At 51.3% G+C, this 21835-nt stretch overlaps 1 protein-coding gene across 3 annotated transcripts in view; it reads right to left on the reverse strand.

Annotated features, from left to right (window-relative positions):
* SCARA5 (scavenger receptor class A member 5) overlaps positions 1-21835 on the reverse strand; it is a 117616-nt gene that overhangs the window by 10528 nt on the left and 85253 nt on the right. For 2 of the 3 annotated variants that reach the window (XM_060155758.1, XM_060155759.1), the window contains exon 8: positions 2303-2497. In XM_060155758.1, coding sequence (XP_060011741.1) covers positions 2303-2497 — 195 coding nt within the window. Of the gene's footprint in view, positions 1-2302; positions 2498-19521; positions 19888-21835 lie in introns of those variants that run through there. The other variant, XM_060155760.1, reaches the window with a different exon arrangement.

Genomic DNA, 21835 nt, shown 5'->3' on the forward strand with positions numbered 1-21835 from the left:
AGGCCAGGACGCTGGGGTCAATCTCTCCGCCAGCTGTCACAACACATTTCACAGGAGTCACTTCAGTGAGTGTGATTGTCTTGTCTGCTCGGGCTGGGTGGCTTCTAAGCAACACACATTTATTTCTCACTGTTCTGGGGGCTGCAAGTCCAAGACCAGGGTGCCTGCGTGTTCCGGTTCTAGGGGAGGGCCCTCTTCCGGCTTGTAGGCTGCTGTACGTCCTCACGGAAGCAGGAGGGAGCTCTCTGAGGTCCCTTTTATAAGGGCACCAGTCCCATTATGAGGGCTCTGCTCCTGACCTGATCACCCCCCAAAGGCCCCACCTTCTGATACCATCGCATTGGGGCTGAGGATTCCAACCTATGAATCTGGGGGGGCGGGCGACACAAACATTCAGTCTGCAACAGTGACTGAGGTCTAAGGGACAAGGTTCTGAGCCAGGATTGTGGCACTCCAAAGTGGGCGCGAGAAGAAAGGCAGCCGTGGGGAGCGGAGGGTTCCGTGGCCAGTTGGGATGTGACCCGGCTCTTTGTCCCCATCTGAAAAGGATGCCCCTCCTCTCACCACGAGGCCCTTTACAGTTTAGCACAGTGGGCTGGGCCCCCATGGTCTCAGGTAAGACAGCACACGCTCCGTGACACAAGTAGCCTCCATAGCGGGGCCAGCGGTCCCTCCACAGGTCACCAGGGGACCTGGCAACTGAGTGTGAGTGGGTCAGTCCAAATCCCTCCCCACACCTGCCAGAATGCAGGCCCTCGTGACAGCTGAGCAGAAGTATTGCACATTCCAGGGGCCCAAGCTGGAAGGCACATCACAGAGTCTGTAAGGCCCTTTAAGTTAGAGCTGGGACACCAAGATGCAGGGTGGAGGGGCAACGAGATCACACAGTCGGGCGCAGCACATTATTATACAGGTGCAGGGAGCACTGTCTTCAAGCAGGTGAGACCATTGTTTTCGTTGTAAGTCAACACAGGTTTCTCTGAGTTCGAGGTCCGATGAAGGGCAAAGCATTTGTGACGGTGAGTAGTTATGTCTGAGTGTGAATGTGTGGTGTTCTGTGTGTGTAGCTGAATTGTTATGGCTGTTATTGTGTCCCCCCCCAAAATTCCTATGTGGAAGTCCTAACCCCCAGGACCTCAGAATGTGCTTGTCTTTGGACCCAGGGCCTTTAAAAAGGTGATTAAGGATAAATGAGGTAATTAGAGGGGCCCTAATCCAATATGTCTGGTGTCCTTCTAAGAGGAAGAGACACAGACCCACACAGAGGGATGACCATGTGAGGACACAGGGGGAAGATGTCCCTGTACAAGCCAAGGAGAGAGGCCTCAGGAGAAACCAGACCTGCCAACACCTTGACCTTGGACTTCTAGCCTCTAGAACTATGAGAAAATAAATGTCTGCAGTTTAAGTCCTATAGTCTGTGGTATTTGTTACAGCAGCTGAGCAGACTAATACAGAGGACTAGCCGGAGGGGAAGACACAGTGCTGTGGATAGAGACTGGAGCTGGGGTAGAGCCAACCTCTTTGCAATCGGAAAGGGACAGATGGTTCAAATCAGCCGTCTGCCCAGGAAGGGTCTGCACCTCTCCCTCAAACTCTCCTGTACCGTCTAAGCCTGTCAAAGGAAAGCAACCAAAATGGTGAAGACTGCGAAAATCTTTTCCCCTGAGGATGAGATGAAGTGTTTGGAGATCCTCATCTGAAGAAGAAAAGACTCAAAGAGGAGCAGGGACAGCCAGCAGAGTGGATAAGAGAACGGACTCCCGAGCTACCTGCTTGGGTCTGAACCTGGGCTCTGCCATTCGCTAGCTGTGTGACCTTGGACAAGTTATCTAGCCTCTCTGTGCCACCGTTTCTGCATATGGAATATAGGGATGATAGCTGTACCTGCTTCCTAGTGTGGTAAGGATTACGTGAGTGAATATTTTTAACATGTTTAGAACCGAGCCTGGCACACAGACAGTGCTATCTAAGCACTAAATAGTAAAAAAATGTAATCGGGACAAATGGGCATGGGATAAGATAAGAGCCCTGAGATGCAGGGCTGAAAACGGGGGCCAGTAGGAGACCAGAAAAGCAAGGGAGTCAATTCAAGGGAAGGAAGAATGTTCGAATAAGCAGAACTGTCTGAAGACAGACCAGCTAGCTTGGGGGCCATGAGCATCCCGTGGTCATGGCGGGAAGGATCCAGGCAGAGCCCGGCTGACACTGGCAGGACTTCTGTCAAGGGGATGCTGGACAGGAGGGCAGACCTAGGCCTCCGGGACCCTCGCCCCACGTTCTCCTCCTCTGGGTGCCCTACCTTGTCCGAACTGAGCCGTCCGGTGCACGTCCTCGGCGTTGGGGAAGCCCAGCATGCGGCACACCACGTCTCCGTCCTTCTTGTCCCAGCCGTCATCGCACACGGTGCCCCAGCGCCGCTCATGGTACACCTCCACGCGGCCCTGGTGTGGGCCCGAGCCATTCACCAGCCGGACCATCAGGGCCTCCACGCCACCTGCCGGGAGCAGCGCAGGGTCACGGGTCACTACCCGAGCTGGACATAGTGGGGCCCCGCCTGGGCCCCCCCCCCGGCTCCCCACCACCACCCGGCATAGGAGAGGGGAGCTGGGGCTACAGCTGAGGTGGAGCCGGCAGCCAGAAGAAACCGTGGTGTCACCCCTGCCCGTTATCACCCCTGCCCGTCTTCTCTCCACCTTTTTTTTTTAAAAGACTTTATTTTTTTTAATAGTAAAATTGAGAAGGAGGTACAAATATTTCCCATAAACCTCCTATCCCCCCACCCCGCCATGCACAGCCCCCTTTGCCACTATCAACACCTCCACCATGGCGGTAATCTGTGAACCCACAATGACACGGCACGATCACCCAGAGTCAACAGTTTACACTAGGGTTCACTCTTGGTGTTGTCCATTCTATGCTTTGGGCAAATGTCTAATGACATGTCTCCATCATTACAGTGTCCTACAGGGCGGTTTCACTGCCCTAAAAATCCCCTGTGTTCCACCTATTCACCTGCCACCCCACCTCCGAACCCCTGGCAACCACTGATCTTTCTCCTGTCTCCATAGTTTTGCCCTTCCCAGAATGTCATATACTTGGAATCATACGGTATGTAGTCTTTTCAGATTGGCCTCTTTCACTTAGTCATATGCATTTAAGGTTCCTCCATGTCTTTCATTGGCTTGATAGCGCCATTTCTTTCTAGCACTGAATAATATTCCATTGTCTGGATGTACCACAGTTTAGTTATCCATTCACCCACTGAAGGACCTCTTGGAAGGAATTATGAATAAAGCTGTTACAAACATTCCTGTGCAGATTTCTGTGTAGACATAAGTTTTCAACTCATTTGGGTAAATACCAAGGAGCAGAATTGTTGGATTCCTCTCTACCTTTTGACACCTGGTGACCAGCAGTCAGGCCTGCCGGAGCGGATGGTGAAGGGGAACAGAGGAAATCAAGGGATGGTCAAGGCTTTGTGAACAGGTGGCCCTGCTGTGTGGTTTAGTAGGTGGAGGGGTCCCCCTGTGTCTCAGCACAGGGCTGAGACACTGTGCTGAGTGTTGTGTTGTCTCTGTGCTGTCATCTGTGTCCACCTTCCCACTAGGCTGTCAGCACGAAAGTGTTTGAAGCCAGACAGACCTGGGTGTGAATTCTGGCTCTGTCCCTTACTACCTGTTAAGTGGGGGACAGTAATTCATCAAATCTTAAAAGCCGCTGTTTTGTAAGGCCCATCACTATTTTACATGCTACTAAGAAGGAAGAAGCTTTGCCAGTTACAGTGGCAGGCTATACATATTGCTACAGGCTTCCAGATTTCAGAGATGTTAAAATGTGTGTCACAGAATCAGTGAAATACAGCAATAGGTGTAAAGAGCTTAGAACGGCGCCTGGCACATACAAGACTCTTCTTTCTACCTGAACGACCTTAAGAAAGTGTTCTAGACTCTCTGAGGGCATTGCCCCAACTGTGACATGGGGACAACGCATAGGGCTGTTTTGCAGACTAAGTGAAATGACCTGTGTTAAGGCTCTAAGCACGGTGCCTGGAACGTAGTAGGAAATAAGCAAGTCCTAGTTTGCAACCCCCGATCCCCATCTCTGATGGCTGAAGCCCTGTCACATTCATCTATAAACTCTGTTCAGCACAGAGCTTGGCTGCAGGAAATGTACAGTAAACGTCTGCTACATGGATGAAAGAGTGAAGATTCATTCTTTTGCATTACAAAGCAAGGCGTTACTTCTCCAAGGGGAGCAGCTGAAAAAAGCCTTTGGATCATCTCAAAGCCAGGGTTTGGCTGGAGACTTACAGCATCAGGGAGATACACACCGTTAGTGCCAGAGCTGGGATGGCAGCTTGGGTCTACCGATGTGTCATCTAAGGTCCTTTCGCCAACCTGTCTGCCATGCCATGAGTTGGGGTGGGGGGCAGGTATCTTCGCCCCTCAGGGACCTGAGCTTGACAAGATATTGGAGTGTTGCCACTTTTGCAGCCAGAAGCCGTCTGGATGTGTGGGGTGGAGACGGGTACAACTGTGCTGTGACACAGGGACAGGTGTGTGATACGATGCAGGAAAACCCTTCCACGAACTGCCGGCGAAAATAGCAAACCTGGACTTCCCTGGTGGCGCAGTGGTTAAGAATCCGCCTGCCAATGCAGGGGACGTGGGTTCAATCCCTGGTCCAGGAAGATCCCAATGGCAGGAGCTACTGAGCCTGTGCTCTAGAGCCCATGAGCCACGACTACCGAATCTGCATGCCACAACTACTGAAGCCCGCGTGCCTAGAGCCTGTGCTCCGCAACAAAGACAAGCCACTGTAATGAGAAGCCCGTGCGCCGCAATGAAGAGTAGCCCCCGCTTGCTGCAACTAGAGAAAGCCTGCGCGCAGCAACAAAGACCCAACGCATCCAAAAATAAATAAATTAATTAATTTTTAAAAGTCCTTATCTTAAAAAAAAAAAAAAAGAAAGAAAATAGCAAACCCAGTCAAGTTCTGCTCCCAGTAAGTACTGCACCCTTGGACTATGTTTTTGTCTTTCTTTTCTTGACCGGCTGGGCTAGGGGATTCCCTCTTCTAATGACTATGACTTGGCAAAGACCTTTTTTTTAAAAAAAAAATAAATAAATTTATTTATTTATTTGTTTTTGGCTGTGTTGGGTCTTCGTTGCTGCATGCGGGCTTTCTCTAGTTGTAGTGAGCAGGGGCTTCTCTTGTTGTGGCGCACGGGCTCTATGCACCCGGGCTTCAGTAATTGTGGCTTGTGGGCTCTAGAGCACAGGCTCAGGAGTTGTGGCATATGAGCTTAGTTGCTCCGCAGCATGTGGGACTTTCTCGGACCAGGGTTCGAACCCGTGTCCCCTGCATTGGCAGGTGGATTCTTAACCACTGCACCACTACGGAAGTCCTGGCAAAGACCTTTATAGGATCCTGGAGGAGGTGGCGGAATTGATAAACCCCGTATCTGTGTCACATGGGAAAGGAGAGGAATTAGAACTGGCTGCGTGTCTGTTTTGAGTTGCCCAGGCTAGGAAAACCCCAGAATATTCTGCACAGGGGGACCACAGAAGTCCCCAGGAGACCACACCCCTCCCAAGATGCTGCAAGAGTACAGGGTGATGGCATGGAAAGGCTCCTGGAAAAGTTTAATTCCATTTTCTAGGCATCCTTCATCCCTGACTATTCTCCCCACATGTGTTTGCATCCTTCATCCCTGACTAGTCTCCCCACGTGGGTTTACAAGCTCCAGCCAGGTTATCAGAAAAGGCTGGGGATGAGCAAGAGAGTGTAGGAATCCTGGAGACAGAAAACACAGAGAGAAGCAGGATGCAGAGGCCAGGTCTGAGACAGGGACGCTCCCCTGGGAGCAGTCATGACAAGCTAACCTGGAGCCAGCAGCAGCAAAGGAGGCCTGGCCCCGGGACAGGGGTTGGCCCTGGTGGGTTGGCCGAGGCTGAGATGTCAGCCTTGATTTCTCCCAGACCCGCCTCACCTCTGTCACCACACTGTCACGGTGGCAGTGGGCCACGCCAGGCCAGGAGGCCTCCAACAGCAGCCCCCGTGTGGGGTCATCAGTAGAGGGAGAAGGGGCAGGAGGATGCCGTGTGTCCCAGAGCAGGCCAAGCAGAGTTCAGGGTCAAAATAACAGGAAGAGGCTGGGTGGAGTGTGGGCAAACAGGGCTGATGTTCAGAGCTTCCCCCTTAATGTCTCCACTCTGGCCAGCCTGAACTCACTCTGTTCACTTCTTTGTTTTGCCAAAAAAGTGATCATCTATTAGGGGCTTTGTCCTGTTCTAGGAGCTATGGATACATCCATGAACAAAGTCTCTGCCCTCGTGGACTGATATTGTAGTGGGAGAGACTAGCGATAAAGCTAGGAAACAAATAAAAATATAACTATGGCCACATAGTGATGCACAGATGGGAACAGAAGCACAGGAAGGGAATGGAATGTGGAGGGGGCGCCATCTTGGATGGGGAGACAAGGAAGGGAATGGATCATGGCGGGGGGCTCCATCCTGGATGGGGAGACAAGGAAGGGAATGGATCATGGTGGGGTCACCATCTTGGATGGGGAGACAAGGAAGGGAATGGATCATGGCGGGGGGCACCATCCTGGACGGGGAGACAAGGAAGGCCTTGAGTGTTGACCTGAATGAGCAGAGGGAGAACGTGGACCTCCCCCCACCCCCCCATCTCAGAAAAACCCATGTCTGTACTCTGGCCTAAGATTTTCATGTCCTTTAAATCTCAGCTTGAATGTCACATCTCTCAGAAAGCCTTCTGTGGTTCCCCCATACCTGGCTACAGCCCCTTCTGTGGACACACTTATCACTCCATGTAATAATTTCCTGTTTACTCTTTTGGGACACTGTAAGCATTCTGAAGACAGGTCATGTGGCCTGATACAGTGCCTGGTATATCAAGACACCCAAGCTGGGCTAAACGAAGGCATGCACGAATGAATGCACTCAGATGGTATATACCCCAGTGGGCAAGTCCTGTCTAGTGGACACAGCTCCCCAGAGCTCCCCAAAGCCCAGAGCCAACGGCTTTGGTGGGAGCCTGAGGAGAGTCAGCATCAGGGCTACCAGTGTTTCCAACACCCTCTTTATTACAGCACAGCCCCTTCTACTCAGTCCCCTCACTGATGGCTTCTTTCGGTGGGACGGTCCTGGATCCTGGACCCAGAATTCAAGTTATTGGTGCAATGACCATACATTCCAAATGAGAAAATAAGGCTGTGGTCTGTCATGAGATTATAGTGAGTGCTGAGGGAAATCTGGAGAGCGGCACTTGGATGCTGAAATATTAGAATTCCCAGGAGGCTTCAGTGTATATGCAAGTGGCAAAAGAATATTTGGAAACAGATCAACTTCCAAAAATTGGAAACATATGGTAACCATAATTACGGGACACAGCGTCAGTCCTGGTCTATGCCCCATGCTCCCCACACATCAAGCAAGGTCATGGCCCCCATCAGTCCTGTGGCTACGTGTGCCCCCCGCACCCCGCACACCCAGACCCCAGGGTTGGCTCATCGAGCACTGGAGCCTGTTCCTTTTCACTTGTTCCCAGGTTCCCCCCGATCCAGGGCTTCTCCCTGGATGGAGGCTGAGCACAGTTCCCTGCCCACGGGGTCGGCAGATGCTGCGTGCCCCAGAAGAATCAATGAGGCACATCTTGGTCTAGCTCCATCTTACAGAACATGACACAAAGCTGTAATTTTGAAATCCTTTCTTCCCCTTAACAAAAGCCCATCCCTGTGGATACCTTCCTTAGGAAAGCTGTGGCTGAGAGCTGACCTGATTATGATGCAAACTGCCCCAATTCAGGGAATCAGACAGTTTAAGGGGCTGTCCTAGGAACAGAATCTCTAGCCTGCTTTGCCCTGGAAAGCTACAGCGGGGCCTGGAGGCAGCCTTTCCCAGGCTGAGCCATAATGCCACCTCCTGGAATGCACTTGCGGAATCACCCAGTGATGGCAACACTGACCCCGTCTCCAGCGGAGGAGAATGTCATGACTTGCTAAGAGGTTTGGGTTTCTGTGGGCAGAGGGTGTAAACTTTGCTTTTTCCCAGCAGTTTCTGCCCTAGAGCAAAGCTTTCCCACCAAGCAACCAACCACCTATGGGAAACGCTCTTACCCCACAGCTGTGTCAGCCCGACATAATCAGATGTGGTGTCTGGGAGGCTGCCTCAGCCTGGTACGTGCCCCCCACCCCCTTACACTTCTTGTAAGTCCAGGGAGCTTATTCCGTAGACACCCACCCAGAGTGCTCCGCAGGGAGCGTGTGGGTCTATTTGGGGTCAAGAAGATGCCTCTCTTTGCACATGACAGTAGAGGAAGATGGAAGGCAGGGGTCTTGACTGTACAAAGCCCAGGCACTCCTAGGCCAGTAGTCAGAGGGGATGGCCCAGGTGGGAGGCAGAGGACCTTAGGCTGTCACAACTGCATGTGACTTCCCCTAATAGCTGCCCTTGACCGACAGGCCTCTTTACTTTCTTCTTAACCTCCCAGCTCGGTGAGCCCTGGGAAATCCTTCCCGAGCAAAATGTGGACCCACAACTCCACAGAACCCAGTCCGCCAAGCAAAGCTCATGTGGATATCTGAGTTTGATTCGTAAAGGGAACCCCCTGAGTGAAGACAATATCAAACTCTTTCTCTTGCTCTGGGGTTCCTACTCTGCAGACTGGAATCTACCTGGACACGTGCCTACGGTCTGTAAGTGGAGAGGACAGTAGCGACCGCCAGGCTGGCCCACACCCTGCCCTCTGCAGGAAGAGCCCTGCCCACGTTCCATCTCTGGTCTGGGAGACCCAAGCTGAAGGGAAACACCAAACGCTGTTCCCCACCTAACACCTGGAGGATGAGTGGAGGGTTTCCTGACTTGATAGCTTGTCCCAAGTTCTAGCCCACTAAGTCCTGGGCACGAGTTTTTCCTCATACCTCCTATAGCAGGGACTCCCCAATGTTCTTTTTTCCCTGCTGCCCCAGATTTGGGGTCAGAGGTTCTCCCTTTTTATACAGAGAAGCAGGGAAGAGTCCCTTCCACCAAAGCCTCGACGAGCAGCATCACTGTAACTAACAGAGGAGGAAGCTGATGCATGGAACTCAGGGCAGGAGACTGGTCGTTTCCAGCTGGGTAGCCTCCTTGCTCTCTCCCAGATCAGAGGGTTCAGTCACCTCACCAACAGGTTTCCCAGAGCATCAGTGGCTCTAATCCCTGCTCGGAGCTTCCTGCCTAGCTGCAGGGCCAGACCCCAGAAGCCACCTCCTCATTCCCTGACCTGCTCTGCTGACCCTGCCCATTACCCAGGCCACTCCTGGGACCGACCATGAGGCCCTCATCCACCCTCCTGCAGCAGGATCGCAGGTCTGCTCCAGTCCTGACCCGGCCCCTCAGTAAAGAGGGTGGGGCTGAGGCACAGAAGAGGTCAGATGGTGGAGAAGAACAAGACATTGTGTCTGGGTGAAGGAGCTTTGTATTTTCTGGAGATATCTCTAGCAACAACTTCCTCACGCGCAGCTGTAGGCTACAGATGTCACCATCATTTGGTGCGTAGGGCTACTTTTAGGTAATCGTCACACAGTCTTTAGGCTTTTCTTTTTCCTTTTTTGCTGCACCGCGTGGCATGCGGGATCTTAGTAGTTCCCTGACCAGGGATTGAACCCATGCCCACTGCAGTGGAAGCACAGAGTCTTAATCACTGGACCGCCAGGGAAGTCCCTGGGCTTTTCTAACCATCACAAATGATGGAGAAGCCTAGAATTTCCCAGCTGGCAGAGACTTGGAGACCATCATAACCCAAACTCTTCATGTGATACACAAGGGAACAGAGGCCCAGAGAGGTGCTGTGTTTGCCTCAGGTCATCCCACAGTCAGCAGTAGAAGAGCTGGGACTGAACTTGAGACTTCACATTAGAACCAGTTCTCCATCCATATCTTCCTTTCTCTCCAAGTCCTTCATTCTTTTTTTTTTTTGGCCACGTTGCGTGGCTTGTGGGATCTTAGTTCCCTGACCAGGGATTGAACCTGGGCCACAGCAGTGAAAGCACCAAGTCCTAACCACTGGACCACCGGAGAATTCCCTGAGTCCTTCATTCTTCATGGGATCTCTGGGCTGGGGTCCACTAAGTCGGCTTCACGACTTTGATGCAAGATGTCTTTGGATGGAGGAGTCCGCTTAAAAACAAATGACTTTAACCCTTGAATAGTAATACTTCTACCCTAAATGCACAGAAACAATTTGGCTTCTCCTAAGTCTTCCGGGAGTTCCAAGATGGCAGGAATACCCTCGTGAAGCACAGCTACTGCTGAGTTTGTAGATGAAAATGAAGATGTTGCTGTTTCCAGCTGGGGAAAGGATAAACCTGTCTTAGCTTTCGAGAGAAGTGATAACATTCCATTGACATCCAATGTGATTCTACTTCCTGTGCACAGACGTGGGGGACTGAATCTGCATTACCTTTGTTAATTCTCTATACAACGTATGTATTTCTTTTTTCAGTTACTCATTTACTTATCCATCCAGATGCACTTATGGAATCCCTACGATATTCCAGAATTGTACTAGGTGATAAGGATGCAGGGACAAATAAGTATTGTCGACCCTTGAGGCACTCCAGTGAACTAACAGCCTAAAATGGATAAAACCACAGAATGTCAGAGCTGGTAGAGACCTCAGGGACTTCCCAGTCCAAACCCCTCATCTAGAGATGAGGAAACTGATGTTCAGAGCTGGGATGCCAGACCCCTCTCTTTCTAGACCACTGCTCCTTCACTGGCATTGGCATTTTCAGTACCCTCAATACTTAACATGATGCTTGGCCGGCTGAAAAAGCTAAGTCAATATCTGATGACTAGGTGGGATGAAGGGCAGATGGGTGGATGGATACGTGACTTTGTCAGGGGACCCGGTCAGAATCCCCAGCTGAGTACCGCATGGTTCCTGTATCTCTCTGGTTCTAGGTGCCTGGCTGTTCAGAATGGGTGCAGTGTCTACCCACTGAGCCCACCACACCAGAATGAAGACCGTGACGGGGGGCCCTGACCCCGGGTTGTATCTATTTGTGCTGCTTTTCTGTAGATCATTCTAGACTCCCTGTTACTGGTTGACTTCTAAACATGGATTGACCCAGTCATGGGGACACAGAGGGTTGGAACCTGCTTCTTCTCTGGACACAAAAATGCTACAAGGCAATTCCAAACTGCCCCTGCTAAGTGCCACCAGAGGGGATCTGGGGTGGGCGGTGTGGGGTAGGCAGGAGGGCGGTGAGCCAGGAGGAGGGCACTGGCAGGGGCCAGGCAGGGCATGCTGCCAGCGTTCTTCTTAAGCCTTAGAGGCACTAGGACACCCTCTTTTCCTCCTTTCTTCACCTGTCACACTCACTTCCCAGGGTGCTTGAAGGGATCAGTGACAAAGACCCTCTCCTTGACCAAACCCACAGTTTCTAACAGCTCCAAGCTGCATCCCTAGGATGACCCTAGCCCCCCCTTAAAGTGCCTGCCTGAGAACCCTCAAGGCTGCTAAAGGAATTTACTGTTTGTTCCAGCCACCATCTGAAGTCAGCGCCCTGTCTCCCAGCCTCTGTGAGAGGGGAGGGGCTTAACTTAAATCAGTCCCAGTTAGCAACCCAGATGGGTTTCTCAGGGACCAACCCCCTCCTGCTTTTAGTAATTTTTCACGTCCCTGACTCCACTGAGTCCCCACTCACCCCTCACTCCCTCACTCTCCCATGAAAATGCCCAGTCACCTCTGTAGGAATCAAAGTTGAACTCAATTCCCCTTGACCTCTTTGCCCCACTACATATAGTATATTACTGATTAAGATCTGTCCTGACCACTTTAGCACCCAGCTTTGCTTATCTTTGACATCAGGTGTGATGAGACTGGCATTAGCTAGTCAACATGTATGCCATGCTCACAGCCCATGGGCACTTCCTTTCCCATGTGTAAGGCCATGAGTGATGGATGGGTCTGGCTCAGGAGTTCGGTCCAAACCACTAGAATGATGTAGCAGGATCACCCAGACCCTCTCAGGAAGCTGAGTGGGGGGAATATGCAGAGAGCTGAGAAGCAGCAGAAGCAAAAAGAGGCAGGGACAGTGGAATTAACAAGCCGTGCTGGACATGAGACACTAGAGTGAAGACATGAACCCCGGTCCTGAAGCCCCCAGAACTGCCTGGGATTCTGAAAGAACTTCCCCTTCCAGGCTCTGCAAGGCCCACTTGTATTATGAGCCCCAGTCTTCCAAAGTCCTCCCAGGTGTCCTTACCATATGACCCCATTACGTGAAGTGACCCAGTGAGTCTCTGGTCCTTGCTACCAAAAGTGCCCAAAGAGAGCACCTGTGAATCCCACACACCCATCTGAAAGCTGCTTAGCTACTTGCCTCTTCTGCGCTCGGTGGATTGGGGAATTCGGATGGAGGAAAACACGGTGGTGGGGATCCCTGTGGGAGGCACCAGGGGAGAGGGGAATGAGGCTGGCTCTGGACTCAGGAACAGGGTCTAAATCCTGGCTCCACTATACAACCAGATAGGACCTCTCTACACTCACCCTCTTCTTAAAATGGGTAAAATGGTGATGGTTGGGAGCAGTCGCACATGTCAAAGACTTGGCACACCACGGGCACCCATTACTGTGAGCTCCAACCCCGGTCAGCCAGCACTTCGCCCAGAAACATGTGCGTCAGCTCTGAGACGTCTTCATGAGTTGCTGAGTTTGGCTCGGATACCAGTAGCCCCATCAGGGGTGTATCCTTGAAAGTCTCATTGCAAAGCCAGCCTGCTGTCTGGGGAGCGGGAGCAAGCGGGGGGGCTCATCCCTCCAATTGGATTAATCTCCTCCTAACTTCCTCTGCTCTCCCCAGGGCTCAGTTCCTGGCTTCTTAGCATATTAGGGGAGGGGGACAGGGGCGTCAGCAGAAGACTGGCTCCTGCTGTCAGCAAGTTTCTGCTCACTAATGCAAGCTGGATGTGATTCGTTAAGCAAGGCCACTCCGGAATGGTCCAGGAATGTGAAGCCAGGGCTGAGGCCACTCTGGGGCTCCCAGCACATATCTAATATGTGGGGATTCTTTTCGAAAAAACAAATAGCTTTGCTCTCTTTGCCTTGTAAATGCAGATGTAGGAAAAGCAAGGTCTTAGACAAAGCAGGCTGGGTCTGCTCCAGATTCCCCTGCTTTGGCGTTGAATGCCTGAGCCCCAGAGCTGGAAGGGACGCTGGATGTTGGCCTTGAATCCCCCCTCCCACTTCAAACACAGGATTCCTCTCCACTGTGTACCAGGCCTGACAGCTGCTCATTCTGCCTCTGGGGATGGAAGGGAACTTGACAGTATCTCTTGGGAATCCATTCCAGGATTTTAAAACCAACATCTGGTTTCACTCACAGGGCGCTGGCATCTCTGGAGGGCTCCAGTGTTTTTTTCATCCAATTACTTCCTACCTTATTTTACTCTATTTGCTTTGGGTTTCAGGGTTATAATTGGGGGGCGAGATGCAGAATATCTTCCTCTTTCTCCAGCATCTGGTGGGAGCACAGCCGGGGGAGTGGCTGCGTTATTCAGCCTCTCAGTGGGTCCGGGAGGACAGCTTAATGACCAGTAGCTACCATCTCGGAACTGGTTTCCAGGGCTGGGGCAGCCTTAGAACTACCCACTGCCTATGGGGCTTGTCTGCACCTGGCTCAGAGCCGCCCCAAACCTAGCACAACAAAGGCAGGTCCTGGGTGCCGCCCGGGAGAGATTTCAAGTCAAGGGTGGACGGTGAAGGGAACTCACGTACACTCAGTCCCCACGACATGTCAGGCCCCGTGCAGAGTTCTCATGCCCACCCTCGCTCATTTACTCTTCACAATAGCTCCATGAGTTAGGCATTATGACCCTCACTTAACAGAGGAGAAATGGGCCCACAGAAGGCAAATAACTTGCCTAAGGTCACACAGCTGCTCTGAGGTGGAGCCAGGGAGAGCAAAGGCCTTTCATTTGCAAACCACAGAGCCAACTGTCAGGCTGAACACTTCAGACGAATATTTAATAACAGCCCACGCCATATGTAAAGTACCTTTCATCTATCTCCCAGCAGCCCCCTGGGTCTGTAGGAATTCGTGTCTTTAGGAGTAAGGGAAAGAGCCTGGGACTTAAAGCAGTGGTTCTTGGCTCTGGGCTTCATGTAAGAATCACCGGGGTGCTTCAAAATCTACCAGCGGGGAATCGGGGGAGGGACATTTTTGAACAGTTGGCAGGTAGTGGAAATGCCCAGCCAGGGCTAGAAGCACTGTGGGAGAGGATGGATCTGGGATCAAGCCTGGGCTACACGACTTCACAGTAGTCAGGTCACCTCCTCCAGGAGGGCCTCCCTGACCTGTGGCCCCCATATGCGCTTCCCACAGATGAGAAATAGTCCAGCACCGCTCCCTTGGCCAGCCCGCGTGCCCCACCACTGGAAGCTCCCAGGAAGTGACAGGCATTCAGCATCCTTGTGGTTCCCAGTCGCAGTCCCACTTGCAGGCAGAGACCTAGCACGTTGCCATCAAAAAACGGTACTAAATGAGTGGATGAATGAAAGGTTGAGGGGCTCTAGGAACAGAACTGATCCCTAAATACCCCAGAACCTGCTTGGTTGCGCATCAGGAGGGCCCAAAAGCCCAGGGAACTTTGCTTCTCAAGAGAAGAGAGGGGGAGGAACCCAGCATAATACTGAAACCTCATAGCTCCTTTAGGTGTATTTATCCTGCCTTCTAAGCCCTGCCAAAGCAAAACAAGTCGAAAGAAAGGAGGTTGTGGAGAATAGAAATAAACACATGGGGCTGGGAAAATAGGCTCTGATTCTCTGCAGCTGCAGAGTAGAGACCTGGTGATAATCTAGACCAGCTGCCCTTTAAGGAAGTTGAACTTTTCTTCTCCTGTGAAGAAAGAACTCCCCATGCCCCCAGCCAGCCTGCAGCGCAAGGGCTCTGTGCCTGCCTAGACGGGGCACTGCTCTTTCCCCTGACATCCACAGGAAATGTGGTCTGTATGGGAAGCACAGGAGTCATCCCACAAGCCTAAGGAACTTCCGGTCAGGCAGGAAAAGCGATGCTGGAGGGCATCGCTTTTAAAATGTGGTCAGGCCTGCCGGTGCACTTTATAAAATGCTATTTCCTAATGGCAATCCGCTCTAAATATGGTGATTTATGCCTCTTCAAAGAACTTTTGTTAGCCGGTCTTATTTGATCTTGGCAGTCCTCCTCTAGGGTGGTGGGTGTGATACCCATTTTACAGATGAGAAAGCGGAGACTCAGAGAAGGAAAGTGACTTTCTTAAGGTCACAGTGGCCACATCTGGGTCTCCAGCCCCAAGGCCACTGTGCTGTGTCTTTCATTGGGGGTCACACGGGGGTACTCGGGACTTTACTGGACAGAAGGAATAGCAGAAGTATCTCCCAATTATCACTGTAGGTGTTCAATGAAAATGGGTCTGATCAAATAATAAACGAAGCACTTTCCCTGCCCAGTCCTGAAGCAGAGGCTCACCCCATCACAGTGGGAGGATGTCGCTAATGCCCAGAAGCTCTGCTTGGAGCTGGATTTGTAGGAATTATCTGGGCGGCCTGGGTAGAGAGGTGAGTCCTTTGCCTTGCTTTTGCTCCTGGGCCTCTCAAAGGGCAGGGAGGGGTCATAGGGGGTCAACAGGCCTTTAGGACTAGAAAGAAATGCTGTAGAGCCGGGAGAAAGGCCACGATGCTGAACCCTCATTTTGTCACGGGTAGAGCTGAGAGGAGGTGCTGATGTTTACAGAGCATCCCTCTAAAGGCTTCATGGACCATTGCCTTAGCTCTAGGGCTCATGACCAAGACTAGCGGCCTTTCCTAAGAAGGCTCTTTCACACCCTTTGGCTTCGTTCACCGCGTCCCCGCCCTTCCCTGTTTCCTCCCTCTTGGTACTGCTCTCTTCCAAGTTCAAGGTCTGAGACCCCTGGCTGGGATGCTTCCCCATCTGCATATTCTAAACCCTTGAAGACATACCTGCTTGTATACTGGGTCCACCACTTTCTAGCTCTCTGACCTTGGGCAAGTAATTTAACCTCTCAGAGGAGTTTCCTCGTCTGTTTTAATGGGATAATGACACATACTTTAAAGAGTTCTGAAATATAAGGAGCTCAGGGACCGGGGTGGTCAGTTCTCAGTAAATAGTACTGAGCTCAGTATAATTCCCAAGGATGGTGCCAGCCACTGCAGCAAAGGACTGGCCCAGCCTTTGAGTCGGTGAAGCATCAGCCGTGAGCTCCCCCGACCATAGCATCCACAAGACCTCCCGGGACGTCCACAGGCTTTGCCTACTCTTTGTTCCATCAGAATTCCACAATGGCACTCTTTAGAAGAGCGGCTGAAATCCAGCTAGGGGAAGTAAGTCCATCTAGACCACTGTTTCCAAGTACACCCCGAGGGGCTTTTCGACGGGCAAAGGACTCGAGAGGAAGCGGGGCCATGGAGTTAATGCCGTGGCAGCTAACTCTGATCCAGTTACATCAAAAAGACACGGCAGCGGGGACCTCCTGGATTTAATCTAGTGCCTGCAGCACGTTTACCACCCAACCTAAAACGAGCGAGTGCAGGGTCACGGGGATTACAAACAATTCCTGAGCCGGTTGAGTTGCTTTCTCAACAAACAGTTCAATCATTCCTGGTTTTAACGTACGTCTCAAAACTTTCCTCGTACAAAACCCACATCAAAGGCCAAAACTTCAATTCTTCAGTGGTTCCAAGGCGTTGTTTTTGTAGAAAATGCCTCTCTCACCCTCGATCTGAGGTTCGTATTCCTACAAGTTTTCTTTAGGGCAGATCCCAGAAACCGACGCCTGTTGGCCAGGGAGTAAAGGATGTTGTGGTCCTGCGGGCTCCCGGGAGGATGGGCTGAGCAGTACCAGCTGAGCATGGGGCATGCGAGACGCGCAGACGGTGCTGACACGCTCCCTGGATCACTCATCATAAAAAGGACAGGTGCTTAGGGGACAGACTGGTTGCCTCCACCTACAAGAGTAATTCCCACCAGCCTAACAGTTAAAAGCAGCAGACTCCAGCCGTGCCGCTCCAGCGCTTGGACACTCACTTCTGACATAAACGCCAAACACTGGCTTGTTCATTTTTCTCCCCCTGGCCCTCGGCGGGCTCCTGCGTCTGTTCACTCAGCATCTATGTATCTAGAGTACAAATACTAGCGGGCCTGTTAAGGACCTCCTAGCATCCTCTCCTACTCGGGAACAGCGTGGATTCTCCAAGGGGGCTGCGTTGCTCCGGGGCCCAAGCTGCAGCTCTTCTCTCTCCGTTTTACAAGCCGGGAGTGTCCGTGGATCTTAGACAGCACACCTCCCCTACCACATTCTCCCACTTCGCCCCCTGGCTTCTTAAAGGAGCCAGCCCTTGTGTTTTTCCAGGCCTTCCTGGATCTACTTGAAGCCATAGAACCCAAGGGCAGCTTGGGTTCAACGGAACTGAGCTGCTTTCTGGGCAGAGCGATTTGAAGCTCTCCCGGAAGGGGTCACTAGGAAGCTTTCAGGAGAAGTCACTGGATTGGTTTTTGGAAGGCTTAAGGTAGGCTCTTGTTTCTGAAAAACAGGTCTTTCTCAAAGCAGAGCAGCTCAACCAAGAGCAGGCGGAGAGGCAGCGGGGGAGCCCGGCCCTGAACGAGGACCTTCCCGTCAGGGGGAAGGGCCAGCCGGCCAGGTGCCGGCTTGGGCTGAGGGGCTGAGGGCCATCAGGGATGCCTGGGCCCCAATGTCACGGCCTGGGTCCTGGCTCTAGCCTGGTTCTCCGCTTGGCCGGTCACCTCCCACTGTTGCCAAGTCACACCCTGCTTAGAGCCCCTCCGGGTCGCCCAGAGACCAAGCCTGCATTCCTGCGCACAGATCCCTGAATACCCCTCTGGCCTTAGTTTTTGTTTCTTGCTCCGCAAACCTCTGCTCTACCAAACGCTTCGGGTTTATCAGACAGTGCTCTGCCGTTTCACGCGCAGTTCTCTTTCCCTGGAATTTCTTCACCTTCTCCAGGCACCGGCTGGACACCTACTTGCCCGTCGAGACTTGGGTCAAAGACACCTCATTGAGTGACTCCCTTTGTGTATTCGCCTCCTAAAACCCTCACCACGCTCTCTTAGGATTGTCACCTGCCAGCCTGGGAGCTCCTCAAGGTGAGGCCAGGCCTTCCTCATCTGGGCTCCCCAGCCTTCAGCCACAGCCTGATCTCCAGCGAAGCCTCCAAGAATGTTTGCTAAATAAGTGAATAACCGACGCTCTCTCGCCTAAACGTTTCCTTCCTGCCACACATGTACCTTTTCTCTATGACAAAAGTGAGGGCGGCCCCCTCACCTTCTCTTGCCTTGGCCCCCTTCCACAGCCAGCTCCGCGCTGTGCCGGCCCAGTTTCTGATCCGCGGGCTTCAGGCCCTGCCTGCTCAGCTTCCATCTGGTGCCCAGTGTTCCCCATTTTCCACATCCTTGTGCTCATTTCTCCCTCTGGGGTGTCCCCCACTCTGCTCCAGCCAGCACAGGAGACAGTGTTTGCTGTGGGACAATTTTTCTCAGTGAGTCTTGTGTGTCTGTGTATTTTCAGTCGCCAGACATAAGCGTAGGGGGAGAAACATTTAAAAACCACTTTTCCATCTCCACCCACCCTGTGATGTTTGCATCTGTCAGAGATTCGCTATGTGAGGATAAAAGAAGGGACGAAGGAAGGCACTATCGCCTAGTCACGAAGAATGCGAAACGCCCACGAGGGGGGAGGCTTCACTGGCAGAGGCAGAGACCCCCATCCCCGGTGTGAAAACTTTAGTCTGGCCTATCCCAGAGCCACCAAGGCAGGGGAGGCAGTTAAGGCTTGGTGAAAGGGAGAGCGAACTCTGAGACGGGGAAAAGTCTCTTAAAAGTAACTGAGCATCTAAAAAATACAGCAAACGAGTGAATATAACAAACAAGAAGCAGTCTCAATGATATAGAGAACAAACTAGTGGTTGTCAGTGGGGAGAGGGAAGGGGGAGAGGCAACACACGGATAGAGGATGAAAAGGTATTAGGTATAAAATGGGCTACAGGGGGCTTCCCTGGTGGCACAGTGGTTGAGAATCCACCTGCCAATGCAGGGGACATGGGTTCGAGCTCTGGTCCGGGAAGGTCCCACACGCCGTGGAGCAACTAAGCCCATGCGCCACAACTACTGAGCCTGCGCTCTAGAGCCCGCAAGCCACAGCTACTCAGCCCGCGAGCCACAACTACTGAAGCCCACGCGCCTAGAGCCCGTGCTCCACAACGAGAGAAGCCACCGCAATGAGAGGCCCGCGCAACTCAACAAAGAGCAGCCCCCGCTCGCCGCAACTAGAGAAAGCCCGCGTGCAGCAATGAAGACCCAACGCAGCCAAAAATAAATAAATAAATTTATATATATTAAAAAAAGGGGCTACAGGGATGTATTGTACAGCACGGGGAACAGAGCCAATCTTTTGTGATCACTGTAAATGGGGGATAACCTTTAAACATTATGAATTGCTTTGTTGTACACCTATAACTTATATGTTTTATATCAACTATACTGCAATTAAAAAATAAATTTAAAAAAAGGGAGCATTGCTAAGGAAGACATTAGCGCTTTCATATTAAACCCACTAAGGATGGTGGCCCATGAGGACCCCATGCTGACGCCCACGTCAAAGGCCAGAGAGAATAAAAGAGTAAAAGATAATCCAGGATGGTAGCAGGACTGGAGGTAGGCTCCAGCGTGGACAGACCCGATCTGCATCCTGGCTCTGCCCCTGATGAACGCCGGTGGCTCTGGGCGGGTTCCTTATCCTCTACCCTCAGCCTCCTGATCTCTCGAACAGGGCCATCATCATGCCTCCTGAATAGGAAGGACTGGAGAAGTAAGTGAAATGTCAGGCACAGAAACTTTACTCCCCGGAGTACCAGGTACAAGCTGGTGAGAAGTCTTGTGTGAGCGCTTCGCTTTTCTTGGAAGTGTGGTTTACTTTTAAACCATGTTGTTGCTGGGGCATTAAAGTTGTATAAGGAATAAGATGTACACGCAGTTGAGTTACTAAAGAAATATAATTATACGTAAAAGGTCCAGTAGCTCTGTCTCTCAGGCCTGAAAGAATGCTATCTTCTGGTGTTCAAACAGGTCCCCTGGGGCACCCAGTGCCGCCAATTCTAGGGACAGGGATGGGCGGAAGGGAACTCACGGACTCCAAAGGACTGTCTTTGCCTCCCTTATTCTCAAACAGAGATAGAAGGAATTTCGTGGCAGTCCAGTGGTTAGGACTCCACGCTTCCACTGCAGGGGGCACGAGTTCGATCTCTCGTGTCGGGTAATTAAGATCCTGCATGCCACGCGGCGCGCCCCCCTCCCCCAAAATGAGTACCTGTTAAAACAGAGGTAGAGACATCTCAGTAGCAATGGAAAAAAAAAAACAAAAAAAAAACCTGTCTAGAAACCACCATCCTGATCATTTATTTTGAGCTTATACTGCATGCTGGGGTGCCCACTGGTTCCCCTCCCCGCCAAACACACACAAACCTACTTCCCTAAGTGTTGAAAACACACACAAGGTGTTAAACATTTTTTCAAGTTTTCTGAGATGCAACTGATAGCTATCAACAAGCACTGGCTTGGAATTTACCCCTGGGTCATTCTGCATACTTTTTTCCATGTGAAACCAAATTGAGGAAAGGTATTTAAACAATCTGAATTTATATCCTGCTTGAAATTCACGCTGTGGGGCTTAAACAAGACTGGATCCTTTACCCACCCCTTAGCTGCAAAAATACTATTTATTTTTCTTGCAAATGGACCATATATGAGGGTAAAACAAATGTCTTTCTGTCTTGAGATGTGTATATGTAACTTTTTTTTTTTTTCCTGGCGAAACTCTCAAAAGCCAAACATCTAACAGAATGACTGATATCACCCTTGCCTGAAACAAACAACAACAAAAACCCTTTACCTCGTATATAGCACAGGGAACTCAATACTCTGTAATGGCCTATATGGGGAAAGAAGCTAAAAAAGAGTGGATATACATATATGTGTAACTGATTCACTTTGCTGTACCCCTGAAACTAACACAACGTTGTAAATTAACTAGACTCCAATAAAAATGAAAAACAAACAAACACCTTTACTTCTCATCAAGCAGAAATCAACAGCTCTGTATTCTAGCCCCAATTTGGCCAGGACCTAGCTGGGGGACTGTGGGAATTCTCTCCAGCTCTCTGTTCAGAGGACCGTTCAGTGGGCTCAAGGGTGGGAGAGGAGTTGGTTTGAAACACCATCCAAACCCTGTGACTCTAAAACCCTATGACTCCAGGCCAAAACATGGGTAAACAATTACCAGATCTTGTTCTGAAAAAGTTTAATATTTACTTAAAACAGGGTTGCTGCGAAGTCTTTTCTGTAACGCCCTCTTCAAAGAAAAACCCCTAATTTCCAATTCTGACCTGAGGCGGGGGTCTTTGTTGTTTTTCCCATCAATCCCTTCAATGTAGTAACATCCCCACCTGCTGAAGCTTTAGGCTTTCGCTGCTAAATGTGGGAGGTGTTTGGTAAAGGTTCCAGGCCTTAGGTGCAAGCTGGGCTCCCAGAGGAGGATGCCTCCTCCACTATATCCTTTTTTGAAGGAGGGTGGAGCCCTGCGCTGAGAACTCCTTCTTCCCACCCATTGGATCTCACGGTGGGGCTGCCCTGGGCCCAGGGAATGACTAAGAACCCCCCAGAAGCGGGCACTCAGCCTGGGTCAGAATTTCCACACTTTTCTGAAAGATGATCCCTGGCTCCCTCTTCAGAACCTCAGTCCCAGGGACCCAG

This window comes from Lagenorhynchus albirostris, chromosome 7 (genome assembly GCF_949774975.1).
Source record: "Lagenorhynchus albirostris chromosome 7, mLagAlb1.1, whole genome shotgun sequence".
In the NCBI taxonomy this organism is placed as follows: domain Eukaryota; kingdom Metazoa; phylum Chordata; class Mammalia; order Artiodactyla; family Delphinidae; genus Lagenorhynchus; species Lagenorhynchus albirostris.